This window comes from Ahaetulla prasina, chromosome 4, assembly GCF_028640845.1.
Source record: "Ahaetulla prasina isolate Xishuangbanna chromosome 4, ASM2864084v1, whole genome shotgun sequence".
NCBI lineage: Eukaryota > Metazoa > Chordata > Lepidosauria > Squamata > Colubridae > Ahaetulla > Ahaetulla prasina.
This window is the reverse complement of record NC_080542.1, coordinates 72,615,014-72,635,592: the sequence shown is the minus strand read 5'-3', so window position 1 is coordinate 72,635,592 and position 20,579 is coordinate 72,615,014. Positions and strand designations below refer to the sequence as shown.

General features: G+C 38.4%; 1 protein-coding gene across 7 annotated transcripts in view; it reads right to left on the bottom strand.

Annotated features, from left to right (window-relative positions):
• Positions 1–20,579, bottom strand: part of DPY19L1 (dpy-19 like C-mannosyltransferase 1) — a 142,854-nt gene that overhangs the window by 31,236 nt on the left and 91,039 nt on the right. For 5 of the 7 annotated variants that reach the window (XR_009155115.1, XM_058183355.1, XM_058183356.1 and 2 more), the window contains 6 exons: positions 19,375–19,455; positions 17,626–17,727; positions 13,534–13,605; positions 6,829–6,869; positions 4,480–4,507; positions 2,309–2,428 (listed from right to left, as the gene is read on the bottom strand). Coding sequence is in view for 6 of the 7 variants with exons in the window: in XM_058183355.1 (XP_058039338.1) it covers positions 2,309–2,428; positions 4,480–4,507; positions 6,829–6,869; positions 13,534–13,605; positions 17,626–17,727; positions 19,375–19,455 (444 nt within the window). In the remaining variant the exon portion in view is untranslated. The remainder of the gene's footprint in view (positions 1–2,308; positions 2,429–4,479; positions 4,508–6,828; positions 6,870–13,533; positions 13,606–17,625; positions 17,728–19,374; positions 19,456–20,579) is intronic. The other 2 variants (XM_058183353.1, XM_058183354.1) reach the window with 2 other exon arrangements.

The following is a 20,579-nucleotide window of genomic DNA, read 5'->3' as shown; positions in this document are numbered from 1 at the left end:
TATGTTGGTGGGCCATATGCGACCCAAGGGCCGGAGTTTGAGGATCCCTGCTCTAAAAGGATGCACATGACCAGCTGTCTGCAAGAAGTATAAATCGTTCCATTGCCCACTATCCTGTCAGAGCTGAAGAAGTTTCTTGGATGAGAAGCAAAACGTCTTCAAAGAAAAAAACAAGAAAGCCTCCTGCCTTCTGAAAAAAGCATCTTTGGGACAATACATTCACTGCTTAAATCTCTTAGTCTGTGATCAGACAGATGTATATGTTATATAAATGGTAATTTCTTTTATTCTGGATATTGACCTTCTCTAAATTCTATCTTTTCTTCTCTTCTCCTTCAACTACTGAAGCAACATATAATTGTTGCTGACTAGGAAAAATGCCTGGTTATAATATAACCAGGCATTTTTCCTGCCATCCTTTTACCATTTCCGTTAGCAATGCACTTTTGAACAAAACAAAATTATAACTTGATGGCTTTAAAGCTATTCTTTAGAGTATTATCATAGATCCTTCTGCAAATGTTCAAACAAATGCAGACAATGTGTTCTAAAAAACTGAGAGTGGGATACAGAATAGACATTTTATTTCTGTTTTCATACTGAGAACAGGGTAGGGTTTGGAGGTTTTTTGGCTCCAAGAAACAGCTTAAGAGTTCTGATTGAATGAGGTTTTTTGCCTGTCCTCCTGGTCCCCTGGAGGTAGGGTGCTGATTGGCGTATGATATTCCTTGGCTATTCTTTACATTTTGAAAACCATAACCCTTTTCAAAATAATTTGAAAAGAGTGGAAATCATACTGGGTGGAAGTGCCATGAGGCAATGGACTAGATTGCACAGCAGTGTAAGTTTTGAAGGAATGATTCAATTATTAGTTTTATGTTATCCTTAATCTTTGATGGAATGCAAGAGTGATACATTATTTATGCCTCACTCCTTTATTAGAATCTACTGATACAGATGAAGAAAGAAAACAGATTTAGATGTATTCTACTGATTTTTTTAAAAAAACAAACTTTTCTTTTTCCAACAGTTCATCTATTTTTTTCAGATTTATATCTATCCTACAATATATTCCCTATTCATTTTTTATTCAAATTGACCTAAACCCCTTCAACATTTATAATCATTTCAATCGCTTCCTTTCATTCTCCTTATTCCCTCTAAAACAATCCTGTTTTCTTTCTATTGTTTGTCTTGTAATAAATGAGTTTTCTCTATCGCTTAAGTGGATCTGAGATGTTTCTTGACAGTGTTGCATATGTAGGAGGACATATGCATGATATATTAGATGATATATTCACAATGCATATTAGATAGTGATAATACACATATTTTATGCCACACAAATAGAATAAAAGATAATAGTGTGCAACATTGGTCTGAGGGCCACACCAAGCTTTGCATAACATTTAATTACTCAAGCAATTAACTAGCACTTTTACCTCTTTATTAGAATCCCTGTGGGTGGATTGAAAATAATTTATGATTCTTAAAACTGGAAAGAAACTTGTTACTATCATGCACAATGCAGAAAAAATGGTACTGTAATATAAGTATTTTATATATTTCAAATATAATATATTGATACTATTCTATCCATGATTCTGTACATTCATATATAGCAACTTTACAACCAGCATCTACTTCATTTAACAACCATTTATAAATACAACAAATTTAAAAACATATTCTGATCGATGTGCAAACTTAAAAAGAAATTTTATGTGCCTTACAATAATGTAAATTGGGGTAAAAATAAGGCTGGTATTGCAGCATGAGAGAATTTTTGCAGTCTTTCTCTCTCTCTCTGTTAAATTGTTCACTTAGCAAACATTTCACTTCTAATTTAGGGAATAAATTCTGTTTCCAAAATAAGAAAGGGTGTGCTCTATTACAAAAGCAATTTAAACTATTAAAAAAATTGCATATATGTAGTTCCTGACTTACATCTTCAACTGGTTCCAAACTTAAGTCATGTCAGTAGCTAAGGGGGTCATAATGTAATTGGTTTGATTTTATGACTTATTTTGTGGTGCTCATTAAGTGAGCAAATGAGAAGTAAACATCAATTTCTGGCAAATAAGTAAATCACAATTACATGACCAAGGGTGTTGAAATGATTATAAATATTTGCTGGTTGCTGATCACCTTAAATGCAATTACATCACGGAAGGGGTGCCACTGGAATTTCAAATCATTTGAAAATGGCTGTCATTTTAGGCTCTGTTAAGGATTATCTGTATTATCACTTACTTCATAAAATATGGCATTATACTAATAATAGTATGACAATGAAGCAATAATTTACCTGTTTTGAGCATATCAAGGATGCCATAATGCACATATGTGGAGTCAGAAACAACTTTAGTCTCATTATTAAAATGGCAAGTATAGTAAAAAAAAATAGTTGCAATGCATGGTATACGATCTGCAAATAAAGGAGAGCATCAGAAAGTACAATAGTTTTTAAATGTGGTGTATGGTACATAAGCATTAAATAACATCTAATTTTTATTGAATCCTATTCTCCTGGGCATACTATAATTTTAAAAATGTAAACATTTTGTAGTTTGAACTAAAATTATGTATTTTAGAAAGAAATAGCAAAGGGTCCAGGAAGATGGCCAACTAAAATACACACCTAGGGAGAGATCTCTGAAGAATTTTTCCTTGGGGTGTAGCTTTTCAGCCTTTAACTAAAGGGACTGACATTCCTTCAGTTTTTATGACCAACCCAGTCAGGGTGAGTTGAAGAACTCCCCCTTGGAACCCTCCAAAACAGCTGAAAACTGGCAAATGGCTTTTGGAATTGAACTTCAACGCTATCTGCATGCCAAAAGCTGGAGGGGAGGGTTGCAATCTGTTTGAGGTTGAAGAAGCTGCCATTTTGTAATTCACCTTTCAAAAGGATAGTAAGTTGTGAGTTTCTCTTCTTAATCACCTTCAAAGACTATTAGTCTTTTTAAAATCAAGTTAAAAGAGGCTCTCCTTAGTCACAGCTTACTAAGCCTTCATGCCATTTTAAGGATTTCTTTTTGTCTTAAATAACAAGGAAGAAGGCAAGCCAAATAAGTGTGGTGGGGGGAAAAAGCTAACAGAGAAATATAAAGATTGGCGGCTGTGATTTTAATTTATTACTGTAGTAACTTGTAGCTCGATCTTCTCTGCTGTGGGTGGATAAAATTTTCTGATCCTGATTAGCAGAGGAAGACAAGATGGTGGAGCAAAGTATTAGAATATATTTGAAAGGTCTCTAAATAAAATTTGCCAATTTGTTGACCAGCTGTGCTCCAAGGATGATTTAAAAAATCCGCTCAAATTACTTTTGAGATGTAATCATGTGGAGAATGTTACCAAGTTAACTTCACAAGTAGCTGAAAATGCAGAGAAGTTCATTGCATTTCTGGAAGAACCTGATATTAACTTCCACTATTATTATTCATATATAAACTTCTCAACACAACTGAAAGAAGAGCATAGAGAAAAAAGACAAATTTGGGACTGGAAGTTTTATCAAGGAGTTATAGGCATTACTTTTTATCACGAAATCCTCAACCTTAAAGTAATGCCTATAACTCCTTGATAAAACTTCCAGTTTTACTCCATGAAGATAAGTGAATACATACATACATACATACATATATATATTTTCACTGTATATATGTCTGTATATATGTATTATGTGTGTGTTTGTATGTGTGTGTGTATTTTCCTTTGTTTGATATGTGTAACTGAAAGAAAGGTTTAATCTGAAACCTGAATGTGTGTGTGTGTACACATATATTAGAAAGTTTCAATTTAAAAAAAGCTTGGCACTTTAAAAAAAGGGTGAAAAAAGAGGGGAGGGGGTTCACTAAGGTCAAAGTATTTGAAAGAAAACGATGAATCTTGTTAATAAAAATGGTAACAGTTCACAAAGATTATTAGGTGCAAATAGAAATACATACTATTTCCATAACAATGGAGATAAAAGCAGGAATGGTTAAATTAATTATTTTATTCAAAGAGGAAAATATATTCTCATTTGGGTATCATTTCTGATTTTGTGCTTGTGATGAAAAAAATGAAACTTTGGTTTTGTTGATCAGAAAGATTTGTCATTATAGAACTAGTTATATATTTATGTTTAAAAGCAAAAAATTTAAGGTTGGAATGTTTTTATCTTGTACTATGCTAAGAAGAGTCGGAAGTCAATGCCTTTTTTCCCCTTCCCCCCCACAGAAACAATTACATACACTGTTAATCCCATAATATGCCTCAAACTAGCAATTTAGCATTATAAAAACTGCTCTGCAAACAACTGGATTACCTTATATTTGTTTTCTTATTCATTTAAATTGACATTAACTTTTTAAAAAATGCATAACATTCCATTTTATTTTAAATAAATATTTTTGAAACAAGATAGTGCTGTGCAGAATAAACCTAAATCTAAATTCAATAAATCTATTGAAAGAAAAGAGAGAATGAGATCCTTACCTCACCCTGGTTAAAATAATACTCCTGTCTGGAATAAAAGAAATAAACTTAATCAATTTATCTATAAAATAATAAACAAAATCCTAAATTTATATGTTACCTTAAACATTTTAGTTACAACCTCATAGACATTTACAATCATCAGATGATATCCTACACTTCCAGTTACAGTTTGCAGATTGCCATTTGGTGATAAATATAACAATTAACTTGATCTATAAATACTGTCCTGTGAGATCTTTCCCTCTGTAGTACACTAGGCTGCAATGTTGAAATTTTTAGGTATCTTTTGCAATTTAATTCTTGATTTTAATATTAATTTAGTGTCTTAATTGCATTAATTGTCTGAGCTACTTTAGGTCTGTTAATGAGACGTTATATATTTTAGTATATAACAAAATTGTGGAATACATTCCTTATAAAGAAACAATTATAAAATTATACGGACCTTTAAATAACTGAAATCATGACATTAGTGTTCCTATTTTACTTTTTTAATGAATTGCATTAACACTGAATCAACGTCAGTGGTACTGTGTTTATTAGGAACAGTCTGTTCCCAAGAAGATGCTGTTCTACAAGATTTGCAACTAAATGTATCTGAGAACTATGTAAACATGATTTTCTCATTAAATACAGGTAAAGGTAAAGTTTTCTCCATTCCAGTTGTGCCTGATTCTAGGGAATGGTGTTAATCTCCATTTCTTAACCAAGGGGGGCACTGTTGTCCAAAGACATTTCCCTGTACATCGAGGGACAGAGAAAGCTGTTACCTTCCCACCAAAATTGTACCTGTTTACTGACTTGCATTTGCATGCTTTCAAATTGCTGGGTGGGCTGGCGCTGGGGCAAATAATGGGAGCTCATATCTTCATGCAGCGCTCAGGTCTTGAACAGCTGGTAAGCTCAGCATCTTTAACTGCTGAGCCATTGCTCCTGCCATTGAATTTTTAAAAACCCAGCCACTTGCAATCACTAAGTGACCATGCATGTCATTAAGTGCACAGAGCAAAAGAGCTGCCTATTGAAACAGGGCAGACAGTTGTATGGTATGTGCAGAATGGAATTCCTGTGCAGGGCCACAGAAAGGAAGCTCAGACCACAAAGATCCGAGCTTTGTTTGTCCAGCCCATTGCAGGCCTTTCCCTCCCATCCATGCATAGAAGGAAATTCCTCCTCTGGGCCAGAGAAAAGAAGATTAGATCCCAAAGACGCAAGCTTCCTTTTTCTGATCCAATGCGGCAGTTACTTTTCTCTCTGTGTGCTAGCTTTTTAAAGCCTTCAGAAACATTACATTCATTAGCCTTCTGGTTAGAAAGCTATCAAATATAATCTTTCTGATCAGTAAAGAGACTGAAAAAAGTACCGTATTTCTACTGAGTATAAGATGCACCCCCCGAAAAAAGGGTGAAAATCTGGGTGCATCTTATACTCCAAATGTAGCCCCACCCAGCTTCTCAAACAGAGGTTTCAGATGCTGAAAAACACATCAGAAAGGAAGTTTCAGAAAAGAAGCCCCCAAACAGAGCTTCAGAGGCTTTTTTTCTGAAGCTGTTTCAGAGGCTTTCAGAAGCATTAAAAAAAAGTTTTTTCTGAAACAGCGTTTCAGAAGCTTCAGAGGCAGATAAAAAAAGCAAGGCACAGAGCTCACAGAGCTCACAACCAAGGAACTTGTTGCTCTGGAACAGCTGATTGGGGGTATTCTGGGAGGCCTGCCAATCCATCTGCCAATCAGCTTTTTTCTTATTTTCCTCCCCCAAAACTAAGGTGCCTCTTATACTCCAGTGTGTCTTATACTCTGAAAAATACAGTATTCTTTAGCTTACTTGTTGCAGTCCCTTTCTGAATAGTCATTAAGTGACTGGTTGCACATTGAGGACTACATGTACTTAATATATGATAGAGTAGATGAATTTATACAGTAGATTATTAATCAAAATGCTTTAACTTTATAAGACATAATACAAAGCATGGTACTTATATTTCATTTAACAGTTGCCTTTCATAAACATCTGAATATAGAACTTTTCCCATTGCTCTACAAACAACAAACTTTCAAGCCTACTGTAATACAGAACATCCAAACTACTTTTCAGAATTGGGAACTTCATGCCTGCATGATATTTTTGTGTTGTGAAGGATGCTCCTATAAGCCCAGAGCCAAGAAAGGAAGTAAATTTTACTGTGTGCAAGATATGTAATATTAGAAAAAGAAACCAGCCATGTGATTAATATCTAGAGAAAATGACAAATTGATGCTAAAAGTACACGAATCCTTTATATCTTTAAAGATACAAAACATTACTAATGATATTTCTCTAACTGGATCTTCAATAAAAATATATTTACCTTTCAGAAGATTTCTTTTTAAGTATAACATATTGAAAAGCCTATGAAACATTGATTAAAAGTAAACAAGTTAACACTTTTTTCTCTAAGGACATGTATGAATTACATCGGAAGAGATACCTACTGTTAATCGTTTATGTGGTCATGCACTACATTACTTTAGATTAGGGCTGTCTAATTCCTGGCCCCTGGACCAGATGCATCACACAATGGCCACGCTCTAGTGGTGGGTTTCAAAATTTTTTGCTACTGATTCGGTGAGCATGCCTGGGGGGGGGGCATGTGACTGAGTGGGTATGGCCAACTTGACGGCACCCTCACCCATTCAATCACACGACACACCCCCACCTAGCCACAGGAAAAGAAAAGATAGGAAAATTTTTGGAATTTCCATTTATCTACCACTGCCCTCCCTTCGCCAGTCACTCCTGTTTTCTTTAGCAGCCACGGCCCTACCCCTGCCTCCTTCCCCACCACCGCCTCTTTGTTCGGGCTGCTTAACTTCCGTGGTGGCTGGTCCAGAGTCCAGAAGGCAAGCTTTTTTTTTATTTGAATTTATATTCTGCCCTTCTCCAAAGACTCAGGGCGGCTTACACAGTGTTAAGCAATAGTCTTCATCCATTTGTATATTATATATAAAGTCAACTTTTATTGCCCCCAACAATCTGGGTCCTCATTTTACCTACCTTATAAAGGATGGAAGGCTGAGTCAACCTTGGGCCTGGTGGGACTTGAATTTGCAGTAATTGCAAGCAGCTGTGTTAATAACAGACAGACTTAGTCTGCTGAGCCACCAGAGGCCCCTGACCAGTTTTCGGCAGCCCCCATCCAGCTGCCACAGCCACAAAGTGGCTCTCAAAGAGGTGGCAACTGGCCGCAGGCTGCTAAAAACTACTGGAGGTCACAGAAAAATCTGCTGTCATTGCTGCCATATTCTTCGTGCATGCGCATCCCATTGGACTTGCAAGGCAGTCCAATGGGAGGAAGTTACTGGGGGACCGGTTTGGGGGTGTGGCCAGCTGCCCACACAGTTCAGCGACCTTGGCCAAATTTCCACTAACAGTTCATGCGAACCGGTGCGAACCGGCTGAATACCACCTCTGCCACACCCACACACGGTTTAGCAAAGGGAAAAAAAGTCCCAATACATCATGTGACACTGCCATAATGACATGAGTTTGACACCCCTGCTTTAAATAATAACTTGATCATTCATATTTGAATGGGCAAGACTTTGTTCTATCACATTATTGCAAAAAGACTAAATAAATCTATTAGGTATAACTGAAAAGTGAGTGGAAGGAAAATGTGGAAGTATTTTTTTTTCCTTTTCCCTTCTCCGGTGATACATCCCTTTATATCAGCTGAAAAACTTATCTTTAGACAAAAAGTCTAAAATGTGACTTTCTTAATTATAGTAGGAATTGGGGGGGATGGAGGGAAAATCATCTAAAATTAATAAAAGTATTTTGCACATAATAGCTAATTTCAAATAATTCCTCCATTTTGCACCCTCTGCACAAGATCCTCTGCACAAGAAGTCCTCATTTGGCAACTGCCTTGGATAGTGACCATTTGCAAATATAACAGTAATAAACGGGAGGAACTGGAAATGTCGCAGCGATACTGTCTGAAAATAGCGAGCTCTGACAAGCTTTGCGAAAATCCAGCTAGATAAACTGCTGTCGGGGGGTCTTCAGACTGGAATGGTCTTGGAGGGACGGTGAAGAAAGAGAGGTGCCTCAGAAGACCAAGAGGAACAGGCAAGTTCCCTGAAGGGTCAGAGGCAGCTCTTTGATCCAGCAGTGGGGGCGGTGGGCATTGAAATGACCACTACAAGCTGGGCCAACTGGACTAAGATTTGCACTGGAGCGGTGATTGAATGGAGTATTGTTACCGGGTGAATGATTGGCCAACTCATAGGTAAGAAGTAAAATCTTCTGAAAGCTTAAAAGAGATCCCAGTGTGAAATAACTGGCTAATTGGCACTTGGGAATTCAAAGTGAAGAAAAAACAAAAAACAAAGAGAAGCTTAGAAGATTAAAGCCCAAAAGGAGAACTTTCTACCTAGATTTAAGATTGGATTTGGAAGAGGTTAAAAATAATACAAGAAAAAGAAAACTGAGGGAAAGCATTCTTTAACAAAACAAAGGAACTAATGGAAGAGAAAGTACTTTCTATGTGGATTTAACACTGATACTTTGTTGCCTGGGGATCTGTGGATTGGAGAGGGACCTCTGCTGGTAGAAAAAAGCATTGCAATAATTGGTTTGGGAAATTTTGAGTAGTGTTTGTTTGAACAGCTGGAGCAAGACTTCAAAAGAAGTGGAAAAAATAAAGCCTTAAACTCGAATGGTCTAAATGAATATTTGAATTGGACAATATTTGAAAAGAAAAAAGAGAAATTATATGGACTTGAATTTGGATTATACATAAACTAAAATAACAATAAACTTAAAGATTTTTTCTATTTGAATTGACAACATAGAAAATTGGGAGTATGAGTATGAGGAACTAAGGGAGATGCTTAAGAAGGTTCAAGAAGCATTTAAAGGAAATAAAGAAGTGGAGGACTGGTTAGAATACAAAAAAAGGGGGGGATTAAATGGGCAAGAAACTTTAACCATACAATAGAATTAGAGAAGTGAGAAAAGATGTGGAGAACAAACATGAAATGGACAATATCGACAGCATACAAGGAAAACCAGATGAAAATGTTCCATACATGGCATCTACCACCAGCCAGAATAGCAAAGATGTTCCCCAATAACTCACCAAAGTGTTGGAAATGCAAGAGCAATTACGGAACATATTATCATCTCTGGTGGACCTGCCCAATGGCGAAACAATTCTGGGCCAAAATTAAAAAGTGGTTACAGGAAATAATACAGAAACCAATAAAGGGAGAGCCAGAACAATTTTTATTAAGGATTCCAACAGAAAATTATACAAATGATACGCAATATTTAATACTCCATATATTAACAACAGTACGTATAGCCTATGCCCAAAATTGGAAGAATGAAAATCCACCAACAGAGGAAGAATTAATTAAAAGAATACTAGAATGTGCAGAAATGGACAAACTTACAAAAGAAATTAAAGAGAAAGAGGACACAGAATATTATAAGGTCTGGAGCAAAAGGTATGAATGGTTAGAAAATAGGAACGATAGATAAATAAAAGTAAAGTAAGATAGAACTAAAATATGTGTAAATAATAGGAAAGGACTGTCTTGAATAGCTGATAAACAGTGATATCTATATAAATGTATGTTTTTTTTCATTTTAATGTGTTTTAAAAATAAAAAACTTTATAAAGTCAAGAATACAAAAAAAGGAAAAAGAAAATACAAATGAAAAGCAAGAACATAATGTTGAAAAGAAAATAATTGATAAAAAAAGATAATTATACTGGGATTGACAGTGACAAAATAAAAATGGATAGGGGGGAATATTCCTCAAAAAAGAAAGGAAGAGAATTAAATGGGAAAATATTGAGGGGGAGAATCAAGAGGGTAACAAACTTAAAAACTAGAGAAAGGATTCAGGAAGAAAGATACAATAAATATAAAAATAAAAAGAAGGAAATAAGAGAATGAGAGAAAGGGAGAAAAATATCAAGAAATGGAATTCTGGAGAGACTAAAAGAAAATGATTAAAAGGGGAAGATAGTGGATAGTAGAAAGGTAATTAAAGCAGGGGTGAAATGCTCTCAGTTCGAACCGGATTGCCCAATCCAGTAGTGATGGCGACTGGTGGTTCAGAGAGCCGGTACCAAAACCCCCTTCCCCCCCTTCCCCCCGCATGCCCATCTGAGCCTCACGATCATCAGAGGTTTTTTTTACTTTTAAAAACATTTTTTCTTAGGCCAAAAAAATGTTTTTAAAAGTTAAAAAAAAGCCTCTGAGCACGGCTCAGCTGGGATTGTCAGAACCTTTTCAAAGCATTTTTTCTACAACCTCTTCGGCCGAAGAGACTGTTAAAAAAAAAGCTTTTAAAGGGTTCCGGCGATCAGGCAACTCAGCTGGGATCGTCAGAACCCTTTCAAGCTCTTTGGCTGAAGAGGCTGTAAAAATGCTTTTAAAAGGCGATCCCAGCTGAGTTGCCTGATCATCAACTTAAATGCTTTTAAAAGTAAAAAAAAAAAGTCGGCCACACCCACCCAGTCACATTACCCCCCCCCCCCAAGTCACACCCAGAGAACCAGTAGTAACAAATTCTACTTTTCACCCCTGAATTAAAGCATTAATTTGTTGATTTAAGGGAATGGTATTAGTAGTAGAAAATGTATGTAAAAAGTAAATTAGAACTACTGTAAAATTGAATAATTAAGATACAAAATTGAAACATTAGTAAATGATGTATGTAAGGATTGAAATGTAATGTATGTAAGAAGCAAAAAAAAAGGAGTATATTGTTTATTGTAAAATGGATCAGCAGATACAATGTGAAAGATAGAATGGTTTAAATGTGAAAATAATTGAAACTGAGATATAAAATTGAAATGCTAGTAAATGAATTGATGTAGAAATAATAAATTAGGAAAGAAAAGAAGAGGTGGAAGATTAATTTAGTCATAAGGTTTTAAGGTAAAAATGGAATAAGGAGAAATACACTGTTAATAATTAAAAAATGTGATGGGAATTCTGAGAAATATATTCAATAAATGGAGAAAAAATCAGGGTTGCCCGGACACCATAGCGGAAAATACTGAACTGAAAATATATACAGCAATAGAGAGAGAAAAGGAGGAGGAGGAGGGAGATACAAGGAAGGGGGAAGAGACGAAGGAGAGAGAGGAATAGAAGAATGGGAAAAGGAGAGGAAGAAAGGGAGTGGAAATAAGAGTAGGAGAGAAGGTTAGATAAGGAGGAAGAAAGGAGGAGGGGGAGAAAGGAAAAGGAAGTAGAGAAGGAGTAGAGAGGAGGAATGAAGAAAGTAGGAAGAATAAAAGAAGGGAAGAAGGGGATAGAGAAGAGAGGGAGAAGGAGGATTGCTGTAAAACAAAAAAAGATGAAATGGAAGAAAGGCAACCCTGAAAATGTTTAAACTTATCATGATGAAGAATGAATTACTATGAAAGTTAAAAGAGAATATATATGATTTTAAATGGAGAAATTAGGTTTTGAAGGCGGAAGAAGATGTTTTTTATATAATAAACATAGAAGTATTAAGAAAAGATTTAAAAAAATATGGAAAAAGAACATTTTGGCAGAAACTGTAACTATGTAAAATGTATTTGGCTATGACAAGTTGTATAAGATACGATATGGTCAATACTCTGTTCATAAAATATGTGGGGATGTGTGAAAGAAAAATCAGGGTTGCCCGGACACCATAGCGGAAAATACTGAACTGAAAATATATACAGCAATAGAGAGAGAAAAGGAGGAGGAGGAGGGAGATACAAGGAAGGGGGAAGAGACGAAGGAGAGAGAGGAATAGAAGAATGGGAAAAGGAGAGGAAGAAAGGGAGGGGAAATAAGAGTAGGAGAGAAGATTAGATAGGGCGGAAGAAAGGAGGATGGGGAGAAAGGAAGGGGAAGTAGAGAAGGAATAGGAGAGGAAGAATGAAGAAAGTAGGAAGGATAAAAGAAGGGGAGAAGAGGAAAGAGAAGAGAGGGAGAAGAAGGATTGCTGTAAAACAAAAAAGATGAAATGGAAGAAAGGCAACCCCGAACATGTTTATATTTCTCAGAATGAAGAATGAATTACTATGAAAGTTAAAAGAGAATATATATATGATTAAAATGGAGAAATTAAAAGGGTGGATGGTGGAAGAAGATGTTGTTTATATAATAAGCGTAGAAGTATTAAGATAAGATTAAAAAATATGGAAAAAGAACATTTTGGCAGAAATTCTAATTATGTAAAATGTATTTGGATATGACAAGTTGTATAAGATATGATATGGTCAATACTCTGTTCATACAATATATGGGTGTGTGTGAAAGAAAAAATCAATAAAACTTGATTAAAAATAAATAAATAAACAGTAATAAAAATAATTTTCCAACCAATATGTGCATTTATTACAAAAATACCTTCAACGTGAAATTAATTAAAGTTTGATCAATTTCAGGCAGCAACTGTTAAATAAGAGTTCCAATCAACTAATTAATGCCACAGAGCTCAGCTTCTTAACTTGCAGTTAGCACTTTTTAGAGAACTGCTGCACTGCAGAGAAACAGTTCAGGAAGAGATAGCTGAGAGGAGGGAAAAAGGGGGGAAAACCAGATCAAAGGACACTGAGAGAATTTTATCTGAATAAGATGGCAGCAACCAGCAATCTTGGGTTTCTCACTTTCTCTGATAAATGGTGTGCCTAGCAACCATTTCATTGAAATAAATTGTAATCACCAAATGAGGCCTAGCAATACTTTTATAAACTTATGTATTAATGTTCTGGGAAGCTTTTCAGGGCAGGAAAAAGTGTAAAGACTTATTCTGATATTTTTTGCCTAAGTATGTATACTATTCAATACATTCAAACCTGTACTGTTCATCTGCATTTATAAATAACAAAAGTTGATAACACATTCAATCCCTAAATTGTTTTTCTGTGGATGGTAGGATCCCTGGGATTGTTCCACCAAAATTGGGTAGCTGAAAATTGGACCTTGTATTTGATCTCCAAGAACTATTTTGTTTTAACATGTGACACAATATGCTAAAGGTAAAAGAAAAAAGAGTGATGACATACCTTTACAACAATTACTGAAAAAACAATAAGGCATACTGGAAGCAGGAGCGTCTTCATATATCTAACTGGAGTCTGAAATTAAAATAACTTTTATGTAGAGAAATTTGATGATAAAACCGTAAAAAAAATTATTTTTAGGAAATAGTCACAATTACCCCTAATAAGTTAGTATTTTATTTTGTCTGGCATTTTCAACGATCACATCTATGGATTTCTGTCCCCCTCATTTTTACTTAAAATCTTCTGCCTTAGTTAGGCTCATATGCAAGTTTATTTTGTAAAATTCCTTCATTTAAAATGAAACATTTTAATTTATATTTTTTGCAATAGGAAAATCATTCTAGAAAGACATCATATAAACCAGTGGTGGGATTCAGCTAGTTTGCACCAGTTCGGCTGACCTGGTAGCTATCTTTCTGTGCAGTTCGGCAAACTGGCTGATCCCACCACTGTCTGGCCCTGCCCCACACTCCTCCCCTCCCAGTCACTCCTTGCTTAGCCTGAGAAGGCCAACAGCGAGGGAGAGAGACCCACTCAAGGCTTGCTGTGCTCGGCTGAAGGGCCGCCTTGAAGGGCTGCCTCAGGAGGGAGGCTTGGCTGCTTTTGGGCCCAGCTCTCAGCTTCAGCAGGGCCTCTGGGTGGGAGGCCTGAGAGAAAGCTCCTGGACCGGGCACACAGTCCTCCACAATGGAGCCCTTCCCGGGGAGCAAAGCCTTGGATGATCGGATTCGTCCTGAAGACCGGTCTCAAGGGGCTCCGGAGTTTTCACATACCTCCACCAGGCCAGCTGCTTTGCCCTTCAGATCCCAACAGGACCAGTACTAGTGGCAGTGCTCTTGGGCTGTCAGGTGGATGACTTGCGGCTGCACACGCGCACTTCAGAGCACCATAGCAGTTTTGGCCCCAGCGCAGTGCTCTCCTGCGAGCTGCTCGCTTGCCCAATTGGCTGGCCCGAAAACAGCATGTCCTCCTGTCGTGGTCTGGAAGGTGGAGGGGAGGACAAGTGGGTGGCAGCCACCCGGAGGCACTGCAGAAGCCAGAAGATGGGCCCAAAAGGCAGCTGAGCCTTGCCATGCACCCCCCCCCCCGGTGGCCTGTGCCTTTGGCTGAGCGCAACAGGCCCAGAGTGGGCCTCCCCTGCTGCTGTCAGCCTCACCTTTGCAAGCAGCCGTGATGAGCATAGTGGTGCAAGCGGCAGGGAAAGGAGACCCACTCTCCTTTCTGCCACACTCAGGGGCCAGTGTGTTGGCCGCAGTTGCTTGCAGAGGTTTGGGCTGGAACTGCCTGTGAGAGGAAGGGGACTTTCCTCTGAGGGTCAGCGGGAACATTCCCCTTCATTAGTCTTCATTTGAATGCGTTATTCTCCCTTTCCCCTTGTCTGGAACCACAGCATTACAAACCATCCAAGGATTATACGGTAGTGCCCCTCTGAAGCTCTTATGGTTGCCATGGAAAGAGTGGTGAGTGTAACTTCTACGCACACTGAGAAAAGAGGTAGTTGTAAAAAATCCTTTTCTGGGAGCTCCTTTGCTCAAGAGGCTGTGCAATTTGCACCGTGCTTCCAGTAGAAACCAGCTGCGAGCACAGTTGCTCCTGTTAGCACAGTTGCATAGATGAAAATGCGAAACAAGAGATTGCAGCGGGCTGTCTGCCCAGGCTCCTGCTGGGAGCTGTCCCCACGTGTTCACACCCCTGCACTGTGCCGGACTGGGCTGCACTCTTGGGAAGCCCTTGGAAGAGCAGGAGACTCCCTTCTGGTCCAGGGTTCGCTTAAGGCCGGGTGATGTCACTGCCGTGCCACTGGAGCAGTGCGATTCTGTGGCAACTCACTTTCAGGCTGAGTTGCTGTATGTTGTCCTGCAGTAGCTGCTCGGCATTTTCCTTTCTGCCCTAGACTCCTGCAGGAATCTGCATAAACGGCATCAGGCAGGTGAGCAGAGGGCAACGTTCCCACCACCACCATTTCTCACCCAGCAGAGAAAAGTTGAGGCCCGAGATGGAAGCTTCCCGGCTGGAGCCAGGCGAACTTCCTGCTCTGCCTGCAGTTCCGTGCAAGGACAGACTAGGCTTCTTGCTGGGTTTCCAAAGCTCATGTACTTCTTGGTACTCCAGGATAGAGCCCGAAGGAGACCCACCTCGGGCCTCTGGAGGGCGGGAGAAACATGTCGAGTTGGCCACACCCACCCAGCCATATGACCACCCAGCCACACCTATCCAGTCATGAGGGCCGAGAACTGGTTGTTAAATTATTTGAATCCCACCACTGATATAAACACATCATAGGATTTAGAATCTTCTATCTACAAAGGATCCTCCATTGGATTCATGTGGATTATTTTGTATATTTAAATGATCACTTCCCATTCAGAAATAATTCTTATTTATGCCTATCACTTCAGCAATACACATTTGGCAAACGATTTTGGTTTGGACTGGGAAGCCTTTGGACCATAATAAATAAATATGCATGTATTGTGAACTCATTTCATTGATCATTTCTACTACAGGTGAAACTCAAAAAATTAGAATATTGTGCAAAAGTTCATTTATTTCAGTAATGCAACTTAAAAGGTGAAATATATGAGATAAACTCATTACATGCAAAGCAAGATAGTTCACGCCTTGATTTGTCATAATTTTGATGATTATGGCTGACAGCTCATGAAAACACCAAATTCACAATCTCAGAAAATTAGAGTATTGTGAAAAGGTTCAATATTCTAGGCTCAAAGTGTCCCACTCTAATCAGCTAATTAAGCCTTTAAATGGTCTCCTAGTCTGGTTCAATCACAATCATGGGAAAGACTGCTGACCTGACAGTTGTGCAGAAAATCATCACTGACACCCTCCATAAGGATGGAAAGCCTCAAAAGATAATTGCAAAAGAAGATGGATGTTCCCAAAGTGCTGTATCAAAGCACATTAATAGAAAGTCATGTGGAAAGGAAAAATGTGGAAGAAAAAGGTGCACAAGCAGCAGGGATGACTGCAGCCTGGAGAGGATTGTCCGGAAAAGGCCATTCAAAAGTGTTGGGGATTTTCACAAGGAGTGGACTGAGGCTGGAGTCAGTGCATCAAGAGCCACCACACACAGACTGATCCTGGACATTGGCTTCAAATGTCGTATTCCTCTTGTCAAGCGCTCCTCTTGTCAAGCTGCTCAAACAACAAACAACATCAGAAGTGTCTTACCTGGGCTAAAGAAAAAAAGAACTGGTCTGTTGCTCAGTGGTCCAAAGTCCTCTTTTCTGATGAGAGCAACTTTTGCATCTCATTTGGAAACCAAGGACCCAGAGTTTGGAAGAAGAATGGAGAGGCACACACTGCAAGATGTTTGAAGTCCAGTGTGAAGTTTCCACAGTCTGTGTTGATTTGGGGAGCCATGTCATCTGCTGGTGTTGGTCCACTGTGCTTCATTAAGTCCAGGGTCAATGCAGCCATCTACCAGGAGATTTTGGAGCACTTCATGCTTCCTTCCGCAGACGAGCTTTATGGGGATGCTGACTTCATTTTCCAGCAGGACTTGGCACCTGCCCACACTGCCAAAAGTACCAAAACCTGGTTCAATGCCCATGTGCTTGATTGGCCAGCAAACTCGCCTGACCTGAACCCCATAGAGAATCTATGGGGCACTGCCAAGAGAAAGACATGAGACCAAACAATGCAGAAGAGCTGAAGGCCGCTACTGAAGATCCTGGTCTTCCATATAACACCTCAACAGTGCTACAGGCTGATAGCATCCATGCCATGCCGGATTGAGGCAGTAATTGATGCAAAAGGGGCCCAAGTACTGAGTACATATGCATGCTTATACTTTTCAGAGGTACGATATTGTTCTATGTACAATCCTTCTTTTACTGAGTTCATGTACTATTCTAATTTTCTGAGATCGTGAATTTGGGGTTTTCATGAGCTGTCAGCCATGGTCTGACATATGGCCAATTTGTTTTACTACTATCACGACTTAGTACTGTGATGGCTCAATTTTAGTTGTAAGCCAAACACCTACCTATATCAATAGATTAGTATGTTAATATTATTAATTGCAAAAGGATTGAAATATATTGAATGAATGTATCAATGATAACTTACCTCTTTTTCCATGAAATCAAACTCCACAGCACAAGTATACATTGATGTATCAAAATCTCTATAACCGGTAAGTTTTGCTTTTAACAAATTACTTATATGGACCTAATTGAAAAAAATGACAGTGAAACATTTGTTAGACAAATTAGTATTATGTGAGCTGTAATGTAAAATGGGGAAGTAACCATTATTGGCTGATATCTAAATTCAGTTTTGTTTGTCATATCAGAATACACTGCAAGAAGTGGTCAGAATTCTAATTTTAAAAAGATTAGGAAATTGGAAGGCATAGTTTCACTGAATTTATTTCCACATTATTTACTTTTCCTTTCCATGAAACAGCATTTCATGTCTAGATCAATTTTTAACTAAAAGCCATTAGAAGCTAATACCTGGAAGCTATAATTAATGCAAAGTATTGTGACAAGATTGGTAATGGAATGAATCTGCCGATTAAAAATAACACCGATTTTAAAGTTGGTGCATTGTTACTAGGAAGCTTCCATGCATATTTAAAGTGCTGTTATCTTTAAAGCCCTACACAATATTGTACTGGATTATGTGAAACAATACTTTATTGAATAGAATATGCCCATCCGGTCTGGTGTCCCAGAGGTGGCCTGCTAAGAATCTCTGTTGTTTGTGAGGTACATGGATGTCAACAAGCTGGCAGGTGTTCTTAATAATAATCTCTACTTGAGAGAGTCCTCTTCTTTTGGAGGTCTTTTCCACCAAGTATTTGGCTTAAACTGACTGGAAGGCAAAGTAGATTTTATGATTTATATGATTTATTGTTCTAATTATACTGTTTTGTACTAATTATACTATTCAAGATCAAAATTTGAATTTGACTTTTCTTCTTGTTTTCACTATCTTCCACCAGACAATTCAGGATTTGAATAGTTTAGAAATGCTGCTAAATAAATAAATAATTTAATGCTGCCTAAAATACTGCTGGCAAATCACCACAGGAATACATTTATTCTCACAACACATAAAACATTGTATGGGTTTTCCCCTTTCATTTGCCTAAGTTATTTGGAGTTCAATTATGCTTCCTATTATCATTATTTATTTATTAAAAAGATTTTGATTAATTATTTCTATCACTATTATACTTAATATAGGGGGTCTCTTACCCCCTATTTTTAATAATTTGCAACCAGATACTTCTGCAATTCACTGTGACCAACAAAACGTGCAAATTATATAATTCCCAGCACCTCCACCAGCATAAAAGAGTCAAGGAAAAAGGACCAGAAGAATGCCTTTGCAAAAGTTTCAGTAGCTTCTGGGTGTCAGTAACAAATAGAGGCATACTTTTTCATTCCAAGATCAGGTTACGTATTACTTGACACTTGCTTGAAATCTCCAAGGAAAAGCGGTATGAAAGTCAACTATATCACTCAGAGAGTAAACCTGATAATGCCATAGATTAAGACATTTATAAACTGTCAAATAACCTACTACTGCACAATGATTGCCGTGTTCCATAATTTTCTTCACGTAGCACATCCAATGAAAGATAAAGTTATTTAAGGAGGATGATTAATTAATAAATTTTAAACTTAGTATTAATTTACTTTTTAAACTACACTATAATACTCTATTCATAGGCATAGTTCTCAAGTATATTTTTACAACTTCAAGTAAAACAATGGCATCTAATATGAAATTTTAACGTTATACATGTTACATATTATATAAAATATACAAACTGATAGCAAACATAAAAACTAAGTTTTAACTTACATCATCAGATATTCCAAATATTAGACACATCAAGAATTTCAAGATAATTGTCCCAAACAGGCAAGAAAATCCTTCCAAAGCCTATAGAAATGATAAGAACAGATGGAACAGGGACAATGTCCTCCAGATTGGATCTATTCAATGGCAGGATTCAACCGGTTTGTACCATTTCGGCCGAACAGGTTGTTAAATTGCTGACTGACACCTCCCGCCCACCACTACTTATTGCCGTGCATGCCTTGGCTGGTGCCTTAGACTGCAGCATAGCAGCAGCTGCTCTTTGGCTCCCTTGCCTCAACCATGTGACTCTTTGGCTTCCTTGCTTCAACCGTGTGGCCATGCAGCCCAGCCTGCCTGCCTTTGACGTGGCCTACAATGCGGCCGGCTCCTGCTCGACTTGGCCTGCTCCTGAATGCCTGCCTCAGGCTGCTCCCAACCACTCCAGCAGCAGAACAGGTAAACACTGCTGGGTCCCCTCTTGGGGAAGCAGGGCTGGGAAGAGTGGTTGACCTGCACCCACCCGGCTGCGGCCTACCCCTGTCAGATTCCGTCACCCTGCAGCCAGCTCCATAGACTTGCATCTATCTCTCACCCAGGTGGTGGCAGCCTACTCCAGTTGGATTGCTTCGGTGTGCAGCTGGCCCCATCTATAGCGTTGACCACACAGTCATTGCCTGCCTTCCTACATGGCACCCACAGCCCAGCCGGTTTCCTCACCTGCCTTCCTGGCTCCCCAGCCATCGCAGCTCACCTAGGCCCTCTCCAGTTCCTGCACCGGCTCACCTGCTTTCCTGGCTCCCCAGCTTGCCTAGGCCGTAGCCTGAACCATGTGGCGCCTATGGGCCAGCTGCTCTTCAGCTTCCTTGCTCCCAACCTAAGCCTTCACCACTCCCTAGTTAGGTAAGTTTCTGTTTACTTACATCTCATCCCCGGACAGTGGTGAAATCCAAATTTTTTTACTACTAATTCTATGGGTGTGGCTTGATGGGCGTGGTGTGGCTCCGTGGGCATGGCTTGGTGGGTGTGGCAGGAGAAGGATACTGGAAAATGTCCATTCCCACCCCACTCCACTAGCAGGATACTGCAAAATCCCCATTCCCTCCCCACTCCTGGGGGGGAAGGTTAATAATATTACTATTATTACTATTACTATTATTACTATTATTATTATTATTATTATTATTATTATTATTATTATTATTATT